This window comes from Diadema setosum, chromosome 8, assembly GCF_964275005.1.
Source record: "Diadema setosum chromosome 8, eeDiaSeto1, whole genome shotgun sequence".
NCBI classification, from domain to species: domain Eukaryota; kingdom Metazoa; phylum Echinodermata; class Echinoidea; order Diadematoida; family Diadematidae; genus Diadema; species Diadema setosum.
The window spans coordinates 40,703,591-40,726,138 of NC_092692.1; the positions used below are offsets into that span (position 1 = coordinate 40,703,591).

Sequence of the window (22,548 nt, forward strand, 5' to 3'; positions counted from 1 at the left end):
CGTGGGGCTGCACCTTACCGATATGAACCAGCTGCATCTCCCCCGCTGCCAGTGCAAGAGCGTATAAACATGGCACCAAGCCCGAGAGTAGACCTCACGGAAACGATCGCCTGGGAAATACGGAGTGGTGTGTCTGGTATGCCCCCATATAGTTTAACGTTAGAAAGGATACACTGTATTCTACATGACTGACATTGTAAGTTGTAACTGTCTAGTAAGTAGATTAGAAGAACAGGCCCAGCTCGCTCACAAAGTGAGCGGCTACTCCGGCCGCAGCAAGCAAGCGGGAGCGTCCCGGCCGTGGCCTGGCCCGTCGGCCGGCGCTTACAAGTTAAACTACCAGTAGTAATCTAGTAGTAGGCCTAGATCTAGTAGCAGTCTACTAGTAGTTATAACAGTCTACTAGTAGTAGTAGTTTACTAGTACTACTACTAGTAGTGTACTATTACCACTACGGCACTAGGTCTAGTAGACTAGTAATTAGCAGAATCTTTGGTAGTAGTACAGAGGCTACACTCTAACGATTATTATGGGGATATGTTGTTACAGGGTGGGTCGTGGCTAAAAAAAAAAAAAAAAAAAAAAAGCCTAACACGTTAACCAGTTTCCCATAGTCAGTTTCTGCAATATGATCAGTAATTTAGATGCGTCATTTTCTAAGAAAAACGATAACAAGAATGATCGTCAATTTTGGTCGAGTAGTTTTTGTTTTATGCTAAAAATCATACTGTGGAAGGAAGCCCAAACGCCGTGACCGATGAATGCCACGGTGGGGCTGGATTCACGAGTAGGTCTACTAGGCCTATAAAGCAGGCGAGTCGCCGTAGTATTAGTACAGACACGCAGTGGTGGTGGGGCTATCGTGAAATAGGCCCCACCGCAGTCACGCGTGCACCGTACCCGTGCGTTTATAGCAAGCAAGGGTAGGTCCTCCTAGGGTTTAGGGATAGGTAGGGTTGTATTTATGGTTAAATTGGCCGTTAAATTAGTCGAGCCGAGGGCCATATTATGAAGTCATTTTCGCCGCATTCACGAGTATTCACTGTGGAAGGCAGCCCCACCGCCGTGCTTACTTACCGAGATGAACGCCACACGGTGGGGCTGAAACAGGCGAGTCGCCGTAGTATTACTATTAGTACAGACACGCAGTGGTAGGGCCTATTTCACGAGTTTGCCGAAAATAATGGATATCCAAGCGTACCACAGTTGTAATCTGTATTATTGGCAGTATTAAATCCGATACAGTTCATTAAATATTCTTTTGTCTAAAGGCTTAGCCAATGACAATAGTGCAGCGCAGCACCTGCTATGCGCTCGCTAGCTCGCTCCCCCGCCAGCGCTAGCCAGTGCAGCCGCCGGCCGCACGCCGGCCGGCTGTCGCTGCGCTGCGCTAGCATAGCCTTGCCAGCTCGCTGGCTACGGCTAGACTGGTCGTGAACGACTCCGTTCTTAGACGTCATCACAATTTAGAAGTGATAGTGCGCCGCATGCGGTGAAAGTATAGCAAGTTTTCCAAAACCGAGGAAATTGCATCCATTATGTTAACAAATATAGAACAAAATTCAGAACAGTAAAAAACCCCGCACAACCATAGAATTACTTAGAATTTAACATTTAATATTATTACATCATTGAGAAAAAAATGCCTAAACCATTTTATTAGGTCTTTAAACACATGCATATTTAGGGTGAATTCTCCCTTGACATATACTATTTGTTTATTCTTCCTGTGCACACAGAGTGCACGATAGTGCATGATATCCTTCCATGGGATGAAGTACATTGTATGAATGATAAGTTGTAAGCTGAAGAAGTGCTCTCATGTACACTATCAGGAGAAAACAGCAAGAGTATTTACCCCTGGACAAAGTCTAGAGTTAACCTTCATCTGTTTGTGGGGACACAATGGGAGGTCTCGAGTTAAAATCCTTTTAAGCACCTGCATCGTTGAACAAGATGATGTTTCCCACCATGCCTCTTTCAACCCAGGTGTATGAATGGTTACCTGCTAGGTTAGTAATGATAGCCTGCAGCTCCCACTTGTAGAACACTGTCAACACTGAAGAGGCTATGGTGGATAGAGAAGACCATGCTGTTTTTGTTGTTGTCCTATTCTATTAGGAGATTCTGCTTAGGTTTACAAGACAAGAACTCATACAATGTGTACAAATTTAGACCAGGATTGACGATGTGAGGGATTTGTCAGACTAGAGGGTTATTAAATTGTTACCCACTGTGAAGTGATGTCCTCAGTCTTACCATCTGGTGTTTCTAAAAGTTAGTTTGATAGAAATACATTGGACAGTGTGTAATGGCTTATTTATGAAGCCCGAGTAGGATATTAGCAGAAATCAGCTTGGTAATGATTCGTTTTTTCAGGAGATGCTAAGGCAGCAGCGAGAGCGTCGTTTTTCTCAGGTCACGATGTATCGACAGTATCGTGCAGGTGACCTACCAGACATCCAGATCAAGCATTCTGACATCATAGCTCCACTGCAAGCTCTTGCTCAGGTACGTTGTATGTCCTTTATCACTCATTGCATCCAGTGAGGAGAGAGGGAGAGAACAGGTGAGGAGGAACAAGAGAGTGAGAAGGAGAGAGGACAAACAGTGCCATAGATATTATTAGACTGTTTTTTGTTGCAATGAGCTAACTTCCATTTCTGTTTCTTTTTTCCAGCGAGATTCCACTCTTGCCAGGCTGCTGTTTGCTGCCCTCTTTAGAGGGATATTTGCCAGAATGCCAGAAAGCTGTACCGAGAGAGAATGTGAGCAATGTGTGGTGGACATCCAGACCAATCTGAACCACATACTGACTGAGTCCAATCAATTTGATGCTCCTTTCATCAGCTGTATTCAGGTATATGGGGAGACATGTTCAATAGCTGATAGAAGTATTTACAACGGATTCTGATTAGACTTCTACTCCCTTATCAATTTGGTTTTATCATGCTTATAATTATCAGTGCAAATAGTTATATGTAGTACAAAACATCGTAACATACATGTATTGTATGTCAGTGATATATTGTTAGTGGAATATAAAATAGAAAGTGATGATAGTGGAGGCATAGGTTTACCTTGATCAAAGAAACAATACAGATTCAAGTCTGACTTGTTTTGTCATATCTTATTTGCTTTACACGTTAAAGGGGAAAACAGAAACAACAACAACGAAACTGATTTTTCTTTAAAATCATTGCTGATAACTCATCTATTTACTCAATCCTAATTTTTGTTGTTGTTGTTATATCATATGTACATAATGCTGTATCTTACTTCAGTGTTTTTTTTCCCCGGATTAATGCGCTTAGAAACATCAGTGTTAAGCTCTATATAAGTGTTGGTCATTATCATTATCATTATCATTTTCTTCCCGTACAGGAAATTGCATTCTACCACAGCACAGAATTGACCCTTGACCCTTCAGCTGTCAGTACGGCATGTCTCACCAGCCAGCAACTTCACATCGGTGACTATCCAGTTTTGTCATGACTCTTGCAATTCAATGAGAAGTTGTTACAGTCGTTTCATTCAGCTGCCATTTTGCATGCTCAGCCAAAGACTAGGATTAAAATCAGGATGCCATAAGAGCACAGACTGACTCAGTTCTTGAGTGAATGAACAGAGCAGAAGCTAGGCAGGCGGCTGGTTACATGAGAGAATCACTCCTGATTCTCACGATCTACATTTGATACAATCAGCCGTCTGTCTGCCTAAAGTATGCCCTTGTTTAATACATGATCCTGAGTGCATACAACACAGATAAACTTAAATAACAAAGAGATGCACTAACTGTGCCTGCCTTGCCAAACACTCTTCCCGTTTAATCACACAGTCATAAAATAGAATCCCCCTGATCATCAGTGGTTAGCAGATTAAAGATTCAAAAATTTGTCAGTGGTGTACAAACCCAAGAGTAGGCACAAGACAAGGTGTAGACATACATGGTGTTTAGTCAGGGATGGATGTATTTAAGCCGTTATCACATGTCGTGTGAGGACATTATATCAGTGATATAAAATGTTTGTGTTTATAGGACATATATGTATCTTTTTTATTTTTTTATTTTTTGTTAACCATACCAAAGCATTTTGATAATATGCTTCATACTTCAGAGAAAGAAGTAGTGATCAGGAAATGCTAATGTTTGAAGAGCATTTTATTACGTAAGTCTACACTCGATGAGACTTGTACAGTCTCTTCTCTACGACTTTCTTATAAAATCAAGATTAAATTTCAAACAGGTAAGTTCTCATTTAATCTTCCTATTAAGTATGCTAAAAAAAAGAAGAAAGGTTTAACAGTGATTCATGTTTGATGTATAAAAGAAGATACAAATGTGAACTCCATGCGCAGGTATCTGCCTCCTGGAGAAGATGTTGATAGAGAGAAACTGGAAAGATGAAAGGAGCAGCAAGAGAGCCAGGACGTCCAGACCAGAACAGAGCAAAGATGTTGGTATTTGGATTGAAGTGGCAAGGTGTGTGAGACTAAACTTACCCCAATATTACAGTTTTTGTTTCTATCGAAACTCATTTGATTATCAGTTCATCCAAAATGCTACATTATTGTTATTGCAGCGTTTGTTGACAGTGCAATAAAGCATGGCCATCTTGACAGCCTTGTAAGGTCATTTACAAAGTCTCTTTATATGAAGTCATTGATGATATTAAATGGGACATACATGTACATTGATTCTCCAGGCTGTACAAGGCAATGGGGGAGTTTGACATAGTACGAGGAATATTTGGCGCCCTCATTGAGTCCCAAGAGATCACCCAGCAGGCTGTACAAGCTGAGGGAAGAGGAGACTATGGAGCTGCTCTCAAGTTCTACTCAGAGGTCAGTTAGCAGCTCACTCCTTGTCTGTCCAAGTTTACTGGAACATATAGCTCTGTCTTTATTTTGGGGAAGGGGTAAAATCAGGACATAGTGATACAATGACCAACAGAAAATATGTACGTATATTATATTCATTACCATGTATCATGTGTATCAGTTTGTGTGCACACAGAAGTGTTTTAGTTCCTTGTATTTTTGCCTGATAATTTGTAATCCAACTTTTTATTTAACCCTTAAAGGAAATATTCAACACTTCCTGGCAATACTTATGGCATTCATGTTCATCTTTCAGGACTTTTTTTCTTCTTCCGATTGTTCTTCATATTTTTGATATCACTTTTGTGAGGGTGAGACATGAGGTTCATGTGTCAGATTACAATAACCAGTCACAGTGTCAATAAAGCTGCAATGCTGATGTGTTGATATGTGGCATGCCAATAGTCATACATTTGTTGTACATTCTGACCCAACCATTTGTAAGGTATAAAGATTCCTGTGAAGGTTCCAGCATGGTCAGACGAACATCCATAATACTCCATCCATTGCCAGGTTGAGGTGTATGAATTTCTCCAGATTCAGTACTATATCTTAGTCGTGCCAATGTCCTCTGATAACATGTTATAAAGTTCAACGTGTAATATACTAGTTTTTCATTTAGTATTGTGTACCTAACACTGACAGAATGTTACACTTTTCTTTGTACACATGGCAGGCTATGTCACATGACTGGGAGGGGAATGTCCCACAGCAGGAGGAAGATTTCTGGGATGAAGCTCGCCTTCATGTAAGTCAGTGTTATTGATACTATCCTCTAAGGCTCCCAAATTTTGTCTGTCAGAAATACCATGGTCATGGATAATTGGTACATCAGATGAGCGCTTCTTTGTTTGTGTTTTTTGTCCCCGCCGAACGAGTTCGAGCAGGGGACTATGAAACGGGCTCCGTACGTGTGTGTGTCCGTGTGTCCGTCTGTCCGTCCGTCCGTCTGTCTGTCTGTGCGTCCGTGTGTGATCAAAATGTTCAATTTGCTATTTCTCTGTCATTTATGAGCCAATTTTGATTCTGTTTGCTTTATATGATAGCACTACATGGGAGCTTTGAAACTTCTACACAGAATTTCAGTCGTGACCTTTGACCTTGACCTTTGACCTATATTGTACATTTTGCTTCAGAATGCTACTTCTTCGCCATTTCTAACCCGATTTCGATTCCGTTTGCTTTATGTGATGGCACTAGGTGAGGGCTTCAAAACTGCTACACAGAATTTTGACCTTTGACTTCTTTGACCTTTGACCTTGATTTTTGACCTATATTGTACATTGGCTACAAAATGCTACTCCTTCGCCATTTCTAACCCGATTTCGATTCCGTTTGCTTTATGTGATGGCACAAGGTGAGGGCTTCAAAACTTCTACACAGAATTTTGACTTTGACTTCTTTGACCTTTGACCTTGATTTTTGACCTATATTGTACATTTTGCTACAAAATGCTACTCCTTCGCCATTTCTAACCCGATTTCGATTCTGTGTGCTTTATGTGATGTTACTAGGTGAGGGCTTCAAAACTTCTACACAGAATTTTGATCTTTGACTTCTTTGACCTTTGACCTTGATTTTTGACCTGCCTTGTACATTTTGCTACAAAATGCTACTCCTTTGCCATTTCTAACCCAATTTCATTTCCGTTTGCTTTATGTGATGGCACTACAGTCTGTAGGTGAGGGCTTCAAAACTTCTACACAGAATTTTGACCCTGGACTTCTTTGACCTTTGACCTCGATTTTTGACCTATATTGTACATTGGCTACAAAATGCTCCTCCTTTGCCATTTCTAACCCGATTTTGATCCGTTTTCTTAATGTGATGGCACTAGGTGAGGGCTTCAAAACTTCTACACAGAATTTTGGCCTTTGACTTCTTTGACCTTTGACCTTGATTTTTTACCTATATTGTAAATTGGCTACAAAATGCTACTCCTTCGCCATTTCTATCAAAACCCGATTTCGATTCCGTTTGCTTTTTGTGATGGCACTAGGTGAGGGCTTCAAAACTTCTACACAGAATTTTGACCTTTGACTTCTTTGACCTTTGACCTTGATTTTTTTACCGATATTGTACATTTTGCTACTAAATGCTACTTCCGGCGGGGACATATTTTACGCACCGCGTAATTTCTACTTTTCCTTGTTTTTTTGGTCCAGTGTTATTTTCCTGTAGTTGTGATGACTGTTGAATGAATAGTCAATTTTTTTTTCCTGTTTTTAAATGGGGAATAATGATGAGGGGAAAAATAAGCCAATCCTTAGAATATGTTAATATATGAGAGGAAAGATCTCAGAGTATTTTCCCCAGAATATTCCTATGAATACATATATGGCACAGATTAATTTTGTGGTAATGAAAAACACATTTTGTTTAAATCCTTGTAAAAAGTCTAACTGAATTAGGGATTTCTGAAATGGCCATACTCACTATTATGTATAGATGTATGACTGGATACAGCTGTCAAATAATGTGTTATCATGCTGTTGTATGATGCAGTGCTGTAACCAGCTTACCAAATGGTCAGAGATGGAATCCTTCTCAACCAGTGTTGGTGACAGCAACCATTCTCCTGATCTCTCTCTGATGTGGAAGGATGACTACTACCAGGTGAGAGTTTCACTTCATCAATTTACCCCCATTGTGTTATCCACAGGGAGTTAGAAATGTATGGAGGAAGTCATAATATGTGGGTTTGTATAGAGAGTTGTGCTATGAAATATTCTGTCTCACAAAGTGATGTGATACATAAATGACATGGTAGAAATATATATTTGACTGAGGAGCTGCTCTTTGTATGGTATGACAGAGAAAGCTGAATGTAGACTAATCAGTAACAAGTGAAGGTTACAAGTATGACCAATTCATGCATATACAGTGTGTAGTGTATTCATATTATTCCTGTTGGATAGATTGAGAAAGGAAAAAAGAGAGAGATAGAGATTTATGACCACAGAATATTGATCTTCATAGTGGGAAAAGTATTTTGGGTTTGGTGCTCAGGAAATCCCCCCCCCCAAAAGAGAAAACAAACAAACAGACAAAAAGCAAAAAACAGAAAACAAGTAATGATAATAATGAATGAATAAAGATTTTGAAAAAAAAAGTGTAGTGAAATGATTGACAGAGTTCTGTAGGATACAACTCAGTGCACATTTCTACATTGTTGGATCTTCAAGTTATAAGTTATTTCATTACTTTCTGGAGATCCATCCATTTGCCATTCATATTGTCTTTTTTTTTTGGAACCGTTTATGTAATTTGCATTTTTACTTGTGTGTCAGTGTTAAGTATCATCTCTTTTGTTCGTGTTGTCATGGAAATGGAAAATAAATTCAATTCAATTCAATTCAATACACTGTGAAATAACTCATTGAGCATCATTATGTCTTGTGATTGGAAATCTAATCATGCATGAACTATTACCCAACTGTCACTGTTGTAGGACTTAACTGATTTCTCTTCCAGGAAATCTACCTGCCATACATGCTGCAATCCAAACTAAAACTCCTGATGGAAGGCGGTGAGGATGATTCTCTGCTACGCTTTGTGGATTCCTCCATGAAGAACCAAGAGCACCGATCTATTCTGGAGGTATGTTTCTCACTTCACCTTTGCTCTCATCACAAGAGGTAATCCTGAGCTGTTAATTTCTTGTCATAATGTTGCTTTTAAAAAAAGTGTAGGTGTGATGTTTTTCTGTAGACCTGCCTTTTAGTTATTGTTGGGCTTTGGTTAAAAAAAAAAATGAAGTATATATTCCCTGTTTACCCATCATCTTGTGAATCATATGTTGATAGAAGTATTCCTGTAGGAAGTCATGAACAATCCCATGTTGATGTTGTATGCAAAACCAGTTTCATTCACTTGTCCTTGCTTTTTTTTCTTTCTTTACAAATTGTAATATGCTGTTTTCTTAACATTTCTTTATGAAAGTTGTAGGATTATGACTTCACAGTATCTCAGTAACTGTGATTTTCAATCAGTCAAAGAAAATGTTGAATGCAGAGTCCTTGTAGAGAAAAGAAGTGACTTTTATGACTGAGATTTTAAAGAATTATGATTGGTGTAAGATTGATGAAATGAAGTTGTAATTTGGGTTTTGTTAGCTGAAACATCCTAAAATATAATTTATCTACTTTGAGTACTCTTTGTTTCCCTAGTCCAAGTACTGTGAGGAATTAGCAGCTCTGGCAGTCTTGCAAGAAGACTACAACAGGGCCAAATACTACACCTCCAGCAGCATCCAGTCTTTCCTACAGGTTGGTATCATGTCAACATATGCCATGTGGTTCACTAGGAATAACATTTGGCCATTTGCATTTAAGCACTGTATTTCTGCAGGTTTGTAAAATGACAGTAGGTATGTAAGTTATTGTATGTCTGCACAGTGTTTTTTATTTCAATTTGTATTTTGCACAACATGAAACAATCCCCAAAATACAGAAGTATCAAATTTTGTTGCTTGTTAAATATAATATTATTTCATATTTTGACTGCATGGAATTAAAAACATGTGAAATTCATCTGTTAGCAGGTGGAGTGCAAAAGATTGCTAGCATGAAAATATCTGCTTTCACAGTACGGTAATTCTGAATGTCTGCCAGTCTTTTGCTTTATTCCCCTTACTTGAGAAATCACACTGAAGTGAGAATGCATTTTTGTTTTGTTTTGTTTTGTTTTTCTTTTTTTTTTTTTGGGGGGGGGGGCTGTACTATGGTCTCTTGTTAACATTATGCTCTTTTGTAAATACTTGCACTAATGGTTGTGTACATACTTATTTCCATTGATCTAAATGTTTTTTTTTTTTTTTTTTTTTTTTAAGGGTTAGACTCATGGAAACTATAGCAATGACATAAAGTGACATCCAGTAGGGAAAAATAGTGAAAAAAAAAAAAAAATCATAATTATAGTATAATATCAATTCTATTAGAGCCCAATGTGAATAATTATGATTGTAACATTACAATGTATCACAAATCCTGATGCAGCAATGACTTCCAAGTCTTGAATCTCTGTTCTGCATAATGATATAATTAATGATGAATAAAATTGGACACAGCCAAACGTAAGTTTACAGACTGGTGCTGACAGACATAGTTAACTTCTCATGATTTGTTCATGGTATCTGATCTTTGTCTTCTTTCTCAGGAGTGGTCCAGCCTTGGTCCTCTCATGGCTTCTAGTAGACTTGCCAAGCTTCAGAACATTCAAAAACTGACTGAGGTGAACCAGTTTCTACAACTGATCAGCAAACCAGGTAAGTTTAGTGGTGTGCCAGTATAACACAGCCAGGCCATTAAGTGATAACTTTGTATGCATCATTGTCAGCTCATTGCTAGGCCAAGCCAACCTCTTCTGAGCTTGATAGATCTTGCATATAGAACCCCAAGTGAATTCTACAAGCCAATACAAAAATCCAGGTCCCAAAATAATTGTCAATACAGTCTGTGGTGCAAATTCCCTTAGATTATGATATTTTTGAGGACCTTTTTCAGTAGCACGAGTGCACTTTTCTTTGCTCGGCATCAATTTGTAACTTAAAAACATAACACATTTTCAAGAACACCTTTTTGTGATACCACAGTGGGACACCAATATCATGTGTGTATTTCATGTCCATTGATGTACCAGGTATTCTTTCTAATGGCTGTTACTCCCCCCTTTTGCCCCAACCTGCCTTTCCCCCTCCCCCCCCCCCCCCCAAAAAAAAAGAAAAAAAAAGAAAAAAAAGGAGGTGAATGGATAAATGTATTTTTGTATTTTATAATTAAACATTATTAGACTTCTTGTAACAATTCAGATGGAAACATGCTAAGAATTATAATGTCTTTACATTTTAAGATCAGGTTGATTTGATTTGACTTTCTCCATGCCATTCTGTGTGTTGTCTTTCATAGATGAGGAGCATTTAGAGTCTGCAGCCATCAGACTTGTGCACAGTTGGTCAAGAAACCTGCCAGACCCGAAGAGAGACCCAATCAGTGTTTGGGATGATGTCGCCCTCTATAGGTCAGTCAGTCATGGCTTTCAGAAATTATTATTTTCATGACTTGATTTAATTTCATTCAAGTTATTACCATCTATAACATAATTTGTGACATGTGATGTACAACAGTACAGACTAAGTATAGATTTAGATTTCACATTTTGAATATCTGGCAGCGTGGTGTGTTGCTATCACTTGGCAAAGTATGAAAGGCTATAACGCTCAATGTGTATTGTTGTTGTTGAATAATGTGTTTAAGATTTATCATCAAAATATTATAAATATGTGTGACTGAAGAGTCAATAAAGGTCTGTATGTGAATAACTGTCCATGTCCTTTTTAGATGTCTGTACATGGAGAAGATTGCTTCAAGGCTAGACAAGACAGGAGGAGTTTCCATGGAAACTGATGAATCAAAGTTTGAGAGCATCATGAGGAGTGAGAGAGTGCTGATGTCACTGAAGATGGCAGACAGTGCCTGTCAACAGGTTTGGGGAAAAATCTCACTTTTTGGGAGAAACAAGAAAAGAGTAGTAGGACCTTCCTGAAATCATATTCACAAGGCACTAGAGCTTAGATAAAGCTCATTTCCCAAGTTTGATTTCTATAGAAAGTCTTTTGGAATTGTCATTCCATTTTAGTGGTTAGTGTTATTGTTAGGAAAATTCAAATGAATGTTCAAATAGATTTAAGAAGGTATTATTTTTGTAATAACGATTTAAGAAGTTCCATCAAACCTTGCTTATGTTTCGTGATTTAGATATTGCATGCAATCTTAACAACAGAAGAGCCTAATTTAACCAACATGTGTAATAGCACTCAGACACATGATAGTTTCTCTGCATGATATGGGATTAGGATGACAAGACCCTTCCATGTTTCAGTTTATGCTGCTCCATATCACATATTGAAATTGTGTAATATGAACGTCACTGTATACAATGTTTGGTGTTGATACCAAGTTTATGTAAGTTAAAGTTGATATCCAGTAGTGTTATACAACATCTAGCGACATTTTCCTTTCTGATTGGTCAACTGCTCATCACATGACATTTACTGAAAAGTACCATTTCATACTGTCACTGTTGAGCACACAGTTTTTATAGGCCTTTTGGATAGCACACTCTGATGTCATTAACCATGTACTTTTACTACTTCAATAATAGGCTCTTGATCAACCTCAGTTTGGCACCATCATGTATCACACATTACAGGATGCACACTTTTTTAGTGCGTACTCAGTTATGTTAGTTTGTACTTAAAGTGCTGTATACCATTACTTTCAATGATTTCAACTGCTTACTTCCTCCTCACTTACACCTTTATCTTCACTTTTTCTGAAAAATAGTTGCCATTACTGATTATATTCCAGGGGACTACACTAAATTATATCCCAGATGTTTTTTAAAACAAATACGAAATTTTGCTCCAATGCATGAGTAAGAATCATTATCTATATAATAGATAATGATTTAAACTCAAATTTTGTAGTTGATGAAAGAGTAGAGCATCTCATCTTTCACCCTGTGCAAACTCTTGTCCCATTGCACTCGTGACTCTTCTCTGTTTATGTATTGACACATTGTACAATATCTCACGGTAACAATATGTGAAATATTAAACATCATTGCATTGTGTACCTAGGCTAATTTCCCTGTAGCTGAAAAACATCTGAAGTCAACGCAAGGCTACCTGTCAGAGTTCAAAGAACTCAAACCCCGCTGGACACACAGCTATGCCACCATGTGTCAGGAGAAAGCAGCTGTTCTTGGGCCTTACAAGAAGATGACCACCTTGCTCACAGCTAGTGACCAGCTGAGTGAGTGACTGTTTGGCTCATTTCTTTTTTAAAAAAAGACAGAGCTTGAATAGTTCTTTGGCAAATATCACTTTCTACAGGACTTTTTGCTTATCTTTAAAAGAGGAAGTGAGATATTAAAAAAACTGACGTTAGTCTTTATCTCTTCAAGAATTAAATTAGATGTGATTATTACGTATACGAGGTAGTTTTGCGAGGCAATTGCAGTTGTTATTTTGCAGGGTTAAAGGTCAGAAGTTATTTTGCAGGGTCAAAGGTCAGCAGTCAATATTCGTTTCGCCACGTCGCTGCGTGTCGGTTACACACACACCGTACCGTACACAAAACAATGTGTGCAAATAGTGCAATCTTCCAGCTTTCGCCATTCAGAGAAAGAGTGAAATCTCTCTCCCCACGTCCCTTAAGTGTAAACATTCCGATCGACCACGAAAAGAAAACATCCCAGGACATCGCTGGGTGTCGGTGACACGCACAGCAGAAGAACGCTGATAAATCAACTCATACAAGGTCGACCACTTACAGCAGCACTACGCGTCAAACAATGACTAGTCCATTTGTGCTCAATAATCACATAGTGACCATCAGTTTTACAACTCTCCAAATTTAAACAGAAGTAAAAATAAAGTGTAAAAGCGTTCAGATGGTTGAAGTTCGCCTGTTACAACTACATATGTATCTTTGAAGTTGGAGTTGAATGATATACATTGATGAACAATTTTTCAATTATTCGACATGTTGATGATCTACAGGTACATATTGTAGTCAAATGTGGCTTGATCTATACCATTCTCATATTTTCTTAATTTACCTAGGGGATAGGTAATAATTATGATATTGACTGGCCTTGAGGGAGATACCAGATAAATATTGCCCGCACTGAAAGACTATTGCCCTCGTCTGTGACTCGGGCAATATTCTTTCAGTTTGGGCAATATTTTCTGGTATCTCCCTCGAGGCCAGTCAATATTATATAAATATTTCACTTTGCCAAAGGGATATGTTCCCTTCAAATGTGTTTTATTTTTGAGAGAATTCCAGAATACCTGTATGCCAGTCTAAGAGAAGTACTGATAGAGACATTTATAAGTCTTAGTTTGACATAAAACAAGTACTGTCTTTCAATAAACTGATGTGCAAGATGCCTTAAAATTCACCACTTGGCTGATGCTAACACAGTGTAGTGTCAGATGAAGAAAGTTAAAGAAAATGTTGTAGATGCTGATCTATTTGATGTGTTTTTGTTGAAGACAAAGTCTGTGGTTTTTCTTTTATCATTCAGACAAACTGTTGGCATCATGTGACCTCCGTAGTGACATCTTGTTGCTACGGCAACATCATATCCTGTGTAGCAAGTCATTAGACATGATGGCTAAAGTGATGCTGGGAGATGGTGAGTATAAGGTGACATGCACTTGACTGGGTGGCATTCAGCTGTAGAACATTAAAATCACTGCATGGCATTTGCAGACATTTGAATGTATGGCAGTGTACTGTATGACAGTTGACTATTAGTGATATTTGACTTCGAAATATTTGACTGTGTGACTAAAAACTTTATGAAACTTACCTGAATGGCATTTGATTGTCAGAGTCTAGATTGAATGGCATTTGCCCATATGATACAAGTGTGTTTAACATGACTGGGAAGACATTTTAAAGTTACATGTACTTCTGGCCATCTACACCGTGACTATAACATTTAATTAATTTCATTGGACAGTATGCCATATGACCAATTATTGACTGTAATACACCTGACTTTGAATAATCACTGTTATTGTGTCAAAGGTCAAGGGTTTCAGTTTATGATAAATACATGTTGCTCAACATTAAGCGATATCCCTCAAAAGATTGCTTGCTGTGTAGTATGATGTAGAGTTTAACAATGAATTTATATACAGCTTCATTTTTGTTTGTCAACTGCAAATGCACGTTTGAAACTTAGTTGCTATGATTTGAATGGCTTTACATTGTAGATGAGTTTTAGCTTAGTATGACAAAGATTGTAAGTAGTTTTTTGACAATGTGACTAATCCTGTGTCTTTTCTTAGTATGTTTGATTCCTAACACGGTGTAAACAAAGCAATGTCAAATTTGTTATCTAATTACGTATTGCAAAGCAAATTGTGATACCAATAGGTTACATGATGTGTACAATACGAATTGACACAGTAAGTCTCCTCTCAGAGAACTACAAAATGACAAACCAAGAGTCATGGTAACCCTGATCTAACTGCAATGGGCTATTTGAGACCAAGTATTTACTGGGGTGGCTGTCGCTGATGGCGCGAGCACTGCCAAATTTTGCCCAAACATACATTCGAATGTCAACTACAAGATTACGTGGTCATACTATAGAAAAATATTGATTTTTGTATTTGTTGTAAAGTAATTATGCAAATTTATGCATGAAATCATACTTTTGCCTGTAACTCCATTGAAAAGACTGTAGGATAGCTAAATTTTCATGTCAGAATTCCTCAAGACATGTCAAACAATTTCCTTGCAAAAAAGATAGCACAATCTAAATTGTTTTCTCTAGTTTTTTGCCAAAATTTGTTGCAGGCACTTTTACAACAGTATCCATATTAGAATTGATTAATTTCAATAATTGAAAGTTGAAATAATCTATTTCATATCAATTTGATAAAAGCAAAACAGAACACGATTTGAATTGGATTTGCACACAATATCACACATTTGATCTGTTTTTGGTTTGACATGCATATGCAAAACATTATATAACTTCAGAATGGTGTACCTGATGTCACAAATTTGGCCTCAAGATATGCAAGAGACTTCAATAAAAAAAATGAAATGGTGTGGCAAAAATCTTTGCTCGTTGCGGAATCATTGTGTGAAATGTTGAGGGGGGGGGATCAATTTGTTAAGATAGGGTTAAATGAGTGGACAAACTCCCACTTCTGCATTTTGATTGGAAAACTAAACAAAAACCAAAAAGAAGCAAATGCCTGAGCCTTCTGGCTGTTGGTGTAGACAAATTCTTATGTCTGATGTGATAAGCCATCAAGAAATTCTATGGAGCACTTTCTGTTCTGCATATTTTTAAGTTGTAGGGATGATTTTTGTTTATTCACATCATTGGTGTGTGGCCTGCTCATTCATTCTTTGCTCAGGAATGCAAAGAAATATCTGATAGTTGAAAATTCTGATTTCATGGACTATACACTGGTTGAATTTGATTTGTATACTTTGATTTATGTGTACTTTGTACATACTGCGGAGAAAACAAATGTACAGTTTATATCATGCAGTGTCTTTTAATTGCAAACACATAAACAAGATGTTTTTGTCTGAACACATCACATATCTACTTTGAAATCGTCTCCATGTTCAGTGAAGGTAGGGAGTATAATAGAACCACATACTAGCAGTCATGTTTGTTTCACCTCTTTCTGTGTCTGACTGCTGCTAGGTGATGTCTATGGGAGAATTGAGGCAGAGAGAAAACTAGGCAAGCTGCTGGAAGTCGCTGGATGCAGCCATGGTGCACAGTCTGAGGAGGTAAAGACAAAATCTATCATGGCTTCATGAATACATTGCTGAGGGTTCTACAAGTCTACAGGAAGCACATGGGTGTAACGTGGAGTATTTTCCATTATCAAACCACAAGGGATTCAACAGATGAATGAGAAATCTGTAGTAAACCACTACGAGCTGTGAACCTTACATCTGGCATTTGGTCTTTTTTTTTTTTTTTTTTTACTGATTTGGTAGGCTTTGGTAAGATTGTTTGATCATGTGAAAGTGATAATGACATATTGTAATCTCCTCGTGTGTATGAAAGTAGCTGTACAAGTTTGCAAGAGAATGGATACTCCTACACATTGGAATAGGAAGTAATGGATTACATGTATTCTGAAAAGCTGTGAATTATGGTGTGAGCAGGAGAAAGCAGTATAAAGGCCAAACTTTTAATCATGAGACACAGAGAAGGCATGTTAAATGTGTCAGTAAATATTTAATGTAAGTTAATATAAAATGTCAGTGAATCTATAGGGAAATGAATCTATTTCTTGCTCCACAACATGTGCCCTGTTTGAGCTCAAATTTTGAAAGCTTTTATTCTGAATTAATCATCAAATGTCATATTCTTAAGTGTCTGTGGGCCTTGCATGACAAGACTTGTAGGTTAGTGTAGAATCTGCCATATACTGCAAGTTTGTGGACATACATGTTTGGGTATTTTTATGTTATTGTATTGATTGATTGTTTTGAGTTTTGTAATTGATTATGTATTGCATGTTTTCTGCCAAATAATAATAATAATAATAATAATAATAATGTGTCACCCCCCCCCTTTTTTCTGAAAGGGGTGGGTCAGTAGGTAGTATGAAAATTAGGGAAAGATTAGTGCATGAACTTCTCTAAAGACATTAAGATGTTTTCCCATATAGTGTGGCTTGTTTACCATTAACTTAATGGTAGATCTATACAGTGCTCACCTGTTAATCGGGAACCGCTTTAGAGGGAACCCGCTTAAGTGCAACAAAACTTGATGCAACAAAATGTTAATACGTTATTTCCACCATTTCTGGCAGATCTTGTGGAGCCATTCAGCCTTTCCTTCCATCCAATGTCCTTGTAAGCAGACATCTAATACATGATCAATCTGTTGACATCTTTCTCGCCTCTCCGATGAAAGAAGTTTTTGCACTTTGGGCTATTCCTCTCTCATCCTTGTCAAGACGAAGAGCAGATTGTCAATGGGGCAGGTTTTTGTGGGGGTGACTTTTTTCCCTTTGTACTGCCACCCCACTGTGGAAGACTGGGTTCTTTGCCTGTCCTTTGACGTCTGTTCCTCTGCTGCTCTCTGTGCTCAAATCCACACATTGGTTGGTAATTTGGGGTTGCTGTTGTTTGATGGTTCCTCTATGTTTTTTTTTTCAAACTTCTTGTGGATTGGGTCATCTTCAATTGCTTTGGTCTGTGTCATCATACGCTTGGCTTTAGGCTCTGGCATCTGGGTAGGAGTAGAAAAGTACTTCCCACTTTCTATTTGTTGTTTGTCTCATTCTTGAGGGGATTGTGAGGCTTTAGTTTGGTTTTTGCGATGCGGTTTTTCAAATTGACATACGATTTCCTCACAAATTCGCCATCTTGCAACCATTGCCCTCTGTAGGTACCATGAAGGAAGGAGCTTTTGCACACTTTGAACCAAATTTCAACGCGAGCATTTGTTACTCGGTTTGAAGATTGCAGTTGGGTCTGTGAAGGCTGGCCATCTTTGCTATAGCAACGTAAATCACCAAGCATAAGAGCACTCCAAAAAGGATTAACATGCATGAAATTTTGAAGGAGCATGTTCCAGGGATGTAGTAGGGATTCTCTTCAGTGTCTTCAGCTTTCATTCCTTCACTGCTAACAGCTTCCTCCACTTCAACAGAAATTTTGGCAAATGCTGAATGCCACGGTGATCAATCCCGGATTGTCTTTGAATAATCAAAAGTATGATCATCTTCTCCATATTGTGAAAGACATGGGTAGCTGCCAAGATCTTCGACATTATATACTTCTTCTTTCACATTTCCTGTCTTGATAAGGCTTTCTAGGGCCTTGAGTGATGCGCACACATATTCAGTTTCCTTCTTGGAGTGAAGCACAATGCTCATGTAGCAAAAGATCATCTTGCCATCTTCAAAGGAAGATGCAGTTTGCAGCATGCCAAAGCAGTGGAGAAAATACTGCTTTCCTCCCTTGTCGCATGTCAAAGCAGCGACTTTCCTTGAAACATCCTTCAACATATGTGCTGCACATATGTGTGGGTAAGTGTAACCTTTGAGCTGACTGTGTGACATGTGCCCTGACACAATCTTCCTTGTCCTGGTCAGGTATACCTTATAGTCTTCAGAATTGAGAGCACTGAGAACGGACTGCAAGATAGAGAGCCTATGAAAAGTCAGTAACCAGTGGTAGTACGGCAGAGCTGTCAAGTCTCCCTGATTAAGCAGGAGTCTCCCTGAAAATGTCAAAATCTGTTTATGTCTGAATAAGAGAATATTAAAATCTTGCTGATTTGGGAATTATTTTTGCCCATTGAAATGCATGTAACACTCAGATATCTCCCTGATTGCTGTGTGGAATCACCCAAATTCGGATGTGGGAATGTTGACAGACCTGGTACAGTGGTATGGACAGTTGTTTTGATTCGTCGATAATGGCATTGAGGAACGTTTCAATAAAGTGCTTAATTTCGGAAGCATGGTTGTCATTGGATAGCATCTCTGTGATTGGAAAGCCTGCTCTACCTCTGCAGGGATTAGGCAGCAAAAGTGCATAGTAGAAAACATGCTTCTTCTGACCTGGAACTTTTTTGACCACAGAGCCTGTGGCATCTAAATGAAGAACTACAGATCCCTTTCAACGTTCTTGCAACTTCGGTTTGTCTGCTTCTTGACTCTCGTGAACCACTGAATTTTATACAAATAATGTTTGATTCATGCACTGCCAAAACCAAGCTACTAACCCAAAATGGATTATATGATTTGTGTCATTTTCCTCTGCATGAAATGTACTACCCTAAAAGGCTAGAAAGAATAATATTCTGACCAGCTAAACCATCAAAAATTGACAGTTATCACATGCAAAATGAAATGCATTTTGATGTCCTTAAAGGGGAAGGCTAGTAACTGATCAATGGGAATCAGTGGAAATGCTGGGAGATGATTGTTCCAATCCTTATGGGATTCATTCAAGAGTACATTTATTTATATATCTATTGTTGTGTGAAACTATTTGCTTCAGAATGGTCTCATATTCAAGTAATGTGCAGTTTAATGTTTCCAGGTAAGCATCCCTGGTCAGTGACGGGGCATTAATCTGCACATTACTTGAATATGAGACCGTTCTGAAGCAAATAATTTTCACACAACAGTAGATATATAATGTACTCTTAAATGAATCCCACAAGGATTGGAACAATCATCCCCCAGCATTCGCACTGATTCCCACTGATCAGGTACTAGCCTTCCCCTTTAAATGTATCTAAATGAAGAACTATAGGTCCACAGAGTTTGTGGTATCTAAATGAAGAACTACAGGTCCACAGAGCCTGTGGTATCTAAATGAAGAACTACAGGTCCACAGAGCCTGTGGTATCTAAATGAAGAACTACAGGTCCACAGAGCCTGTGGTATCAAAATGAAGAACTACAGGTCCACAGAGCCTGTGGTATCTAAATGAAGAACTACAGGTCCACAGAGCCTGTGGTATCTAAATGAAGAACTACAGGTCCACAGAGCCTGTGGTATCTAAATGAAGAACTATAGGTCCACAGAGCCTGTGGTATCTAAATGAAGAACTACAGGTCCACAGAGCCTGTGGTATCTAAATGAAGAACTACAGGTCCACAGAGCCTGTGGTATCTAAATGAAGAACTACAGGTCCACAGAGCCTGTGGTATCTAAATGAAGAACTACAGGTCCACAGAGCCTGTGGCATCTAAATGAAGAACTACAGATCCCTTTCAACATTCTTGCAATTTCGGTTTCTCTAGTTCTTGACTCTCGTGAACCACTGAATTTTATACAAATAATGTTTAATTCATGCACTGCCAAAGCCAAGCTACTAACCCAAAATGGATTATATGATTTGTGTCATTTTCCTCTGCATGAAATGTACTACCCTTAAAGGCTAGAAAGAATTAATTTCTGACCAGCTAAACCATCAAAAATTGACAGTTATCTCATGCAAAATTAAATGCATTTTGATGTCCTTAAATGTTACGAACTTTGATAAAATATTGATGATAAACACAAAGAATGTTTTCCTCCAGTTACTATCGACTTTCAAAATAAAAGGCACAAAATGAGTGATATAATTGCCACCGTTGGCAATGTTTAATTTGTGTATTTTGACTTTTGATTATTTGAATGTAATCATTATTTTCCTCCTATTTTCAGGTATGCCAGAGTTTATTTGAGAAGGCCTTGGATCATTTGGATCATGCTGTCCAGTCATGTGACATCAAACTTGCTGCCTCCTCGTCCTCCTCCTCCTCCTCATCCTCCTTGTTGTCCAAGGATGAGGAAGAGAGTGTTGCTAGTGTCTACATGGCCATGGCTTCATTCTGTGACCAATTACTGCGGAGAGAGAGTGAGGGTAAGCTCTTTTTAGTACTGACACAGTAAATCCTATCTACCTCTTTACAACTTTGTCAATGTTCCCAACTTAGGCTACCTATTCAATCTGATCAAGCAGAGATCATAACAAATATTTTGTGAATACTGCCCTCTATAGATGAGATGTCATCAGCCAGCTTGCCTTCCCTTGATGACTATGCTACTAGAGTAGTTCAGTGCACTCTACAGGCCATGAAACACAACTCAGCAGAAGCTCGCCAGAGGTTCCCCAGATTGTTGGAATTAGCTCAGACACATCCTGATACCATGACAACCCTTCAAAAGGAGGTAGGCATCTTTGACTTGTATTCAGAAGTTAAACAAATAATGATAGATGACTGCCCAGTATCATTACTTTTCAAAGATACCATTTGATATGCAATACTTGGCTTTCTAGTTCAGTAAAGGTTTTGCTACTTAATTGATGTGTTACAATATTTCAGTGGACTTTGACGTAAGGAATCTTCATGTCTATATATAAAGTACACAAGATAGTACATTGTACAGCTTTGGTTACTGTATATGCTGAATATTTCGCGAGGTTTTTATTTTCGCGAATTTCGCGAGTCAGCTGCTTTTCGCAAAATTAAAAACACGCAAATATTGACTCTGATCCTGATGTATGAATGTGACGTACGCGTACACATTTCTCTGTTTGGTACAGGACTCTACGATCGCTAATTTAACCACTCGCGAAATCGTTGGGAAGTCTCGATTCGCAAAAATTTAGACTCGCGAAATATATGGTGTATACAGTATGTTACTGTTAAAGTAACAGCAATTTAAAATGTTCAGATTTTGATTTTGAATTACCTGAATTTTTCTCTTCATATATGGGGATGTATCAAATCCCTATCATGCAGTGTACATGTTGTACTTCATTTCTTTTGATTTGTATGTTTTATCCTTGGGCTCTTGAATATACTTTAAACAGTGTCCTAAAGTATTGTGCAAAGCCTGTATAAAGATCCATTTGAAAGCATAGACTCGTGTGACCATTTGTCTTTGTTGGGTAGGCTGCTGTGATACCAAGCTGGATGTTCATTGGTTGGATCAGTCAGATGCTCGCTCTCCTTGACAAATCAGAATCACCGGCTGTAAAGGACATTTTGAAGGCCATTGCCAAAGACTACCCACAGGTGTGTAGCAATCTGCCTAGCTATCTCCCTTTCTCAATTATAATATTACAGTATGCATATCAGAGATGTGCATGTACTCATTTATGTATTGATATCTGTATTACCACAAATTGATGTAAAAATTCACATGGTGACTAATGTAAAAATATGCAGATAAGAAGCTGTTACTGCTTTTCAGATTTTGTTGATTGATGTTATTTCCCAGAGGGATCTCACCTCCATGCTATTCATGAACCAAGGAGCTTGCTCTGAGTACATGTCAGGCACTTCTGTAGATATTTGCATAGTGATGTCATACTGGACAATGCAATGACCACCTTTTGCGCTGCGGAAACCATGCACATGTTTAGTCCATGTTTTCCTACACCAAATGAAACAAAATAAAATTGCACTGGTCAGTTGCATATTGGCATGTTGCAAAACCATGATTTCAGTGGTTGTTACTACTGGGATAGAATTTACACACTACTTCATAGTAGCATAGATTGTGAAAAGAAAAAAAAAAATGTCCACAACGGCCTTGCCATCTGCATTGTGATGACATCACACAAGTCTCACTGCTTACTCTGAAGA

The 22,548-nt window shown here is 38.3% G+C and overlaps 1 protein-coding gene across 1 annotated transcript in view; it reads left to right on the plus strand.

The window, feature by feature from the left end:
• Positions 1-22,548, plus strand: part of LOC140231591 (DNA-dependent protein kinase catalytic subunit-like) — a 119,973-nt gene that overhangs the window by 76,131 nt on the left and 21,294 nt on the right. Inside the window, exons 59-76 of the mRNA XM_072311737.1 lie at positions 2,380-2,511; positions 2,681-2,860; positions 3,385-3,472; positions 4,360-4,483; positions 4,707-4,845; positions 5,558-5,629; positions 7,387-7,497; positions 8,356-8,481; positions 9,051-9,149; positions 10,039-10,147; positions 10,788-10,899; positions 11,220-11,364; positions 12,521-12,695; positions 13,975-14,085; positions 16,132-16,220; positions 20,618-20,816; positions 20,955-21,124; positions 21,853-21,975. Coding sequence (XP_072167838.1) covers positions 2,380-2,511; positions 2,681-2,860; positions 3,385-3,472; positions 4,360-4,483; positions 4,707-4,845; positions 5,558-5,629; positions 7,387-7,497; positions 8,356-8,481; positions 9,051-9,149; positions 10,039-10,147; positions 10,788-10,899; positions 11,220-11,364; positions 12,521-12,695; positions 13,975-14,085; positions 16,132-16,220; positions 20,618-20,816; positions 20,955-21,124; positions 21,853-21,975 — 2,304 coding nt within the window. The remainder of the gene's footprint in view (positions 1-2,379; positions 2,512-2,680; positions 2,861-3,384; positions 3,473-4,359; positions 4,484-4,706; positions 4,846-5,557; positions 5,630-7,386; positions 7,498-8,355; positions 8,482-9,050; positions 9,150-10,038; positions 10,148-10,787; positions 10,900-11,219; positions 11,365-12,520; positions 12,696-13,974; positions 14,086-16,131; positions 16,221-20,617; positions 20,817-20,954; positions 21,125-21,852; positions 21,976-22,548) is intronic.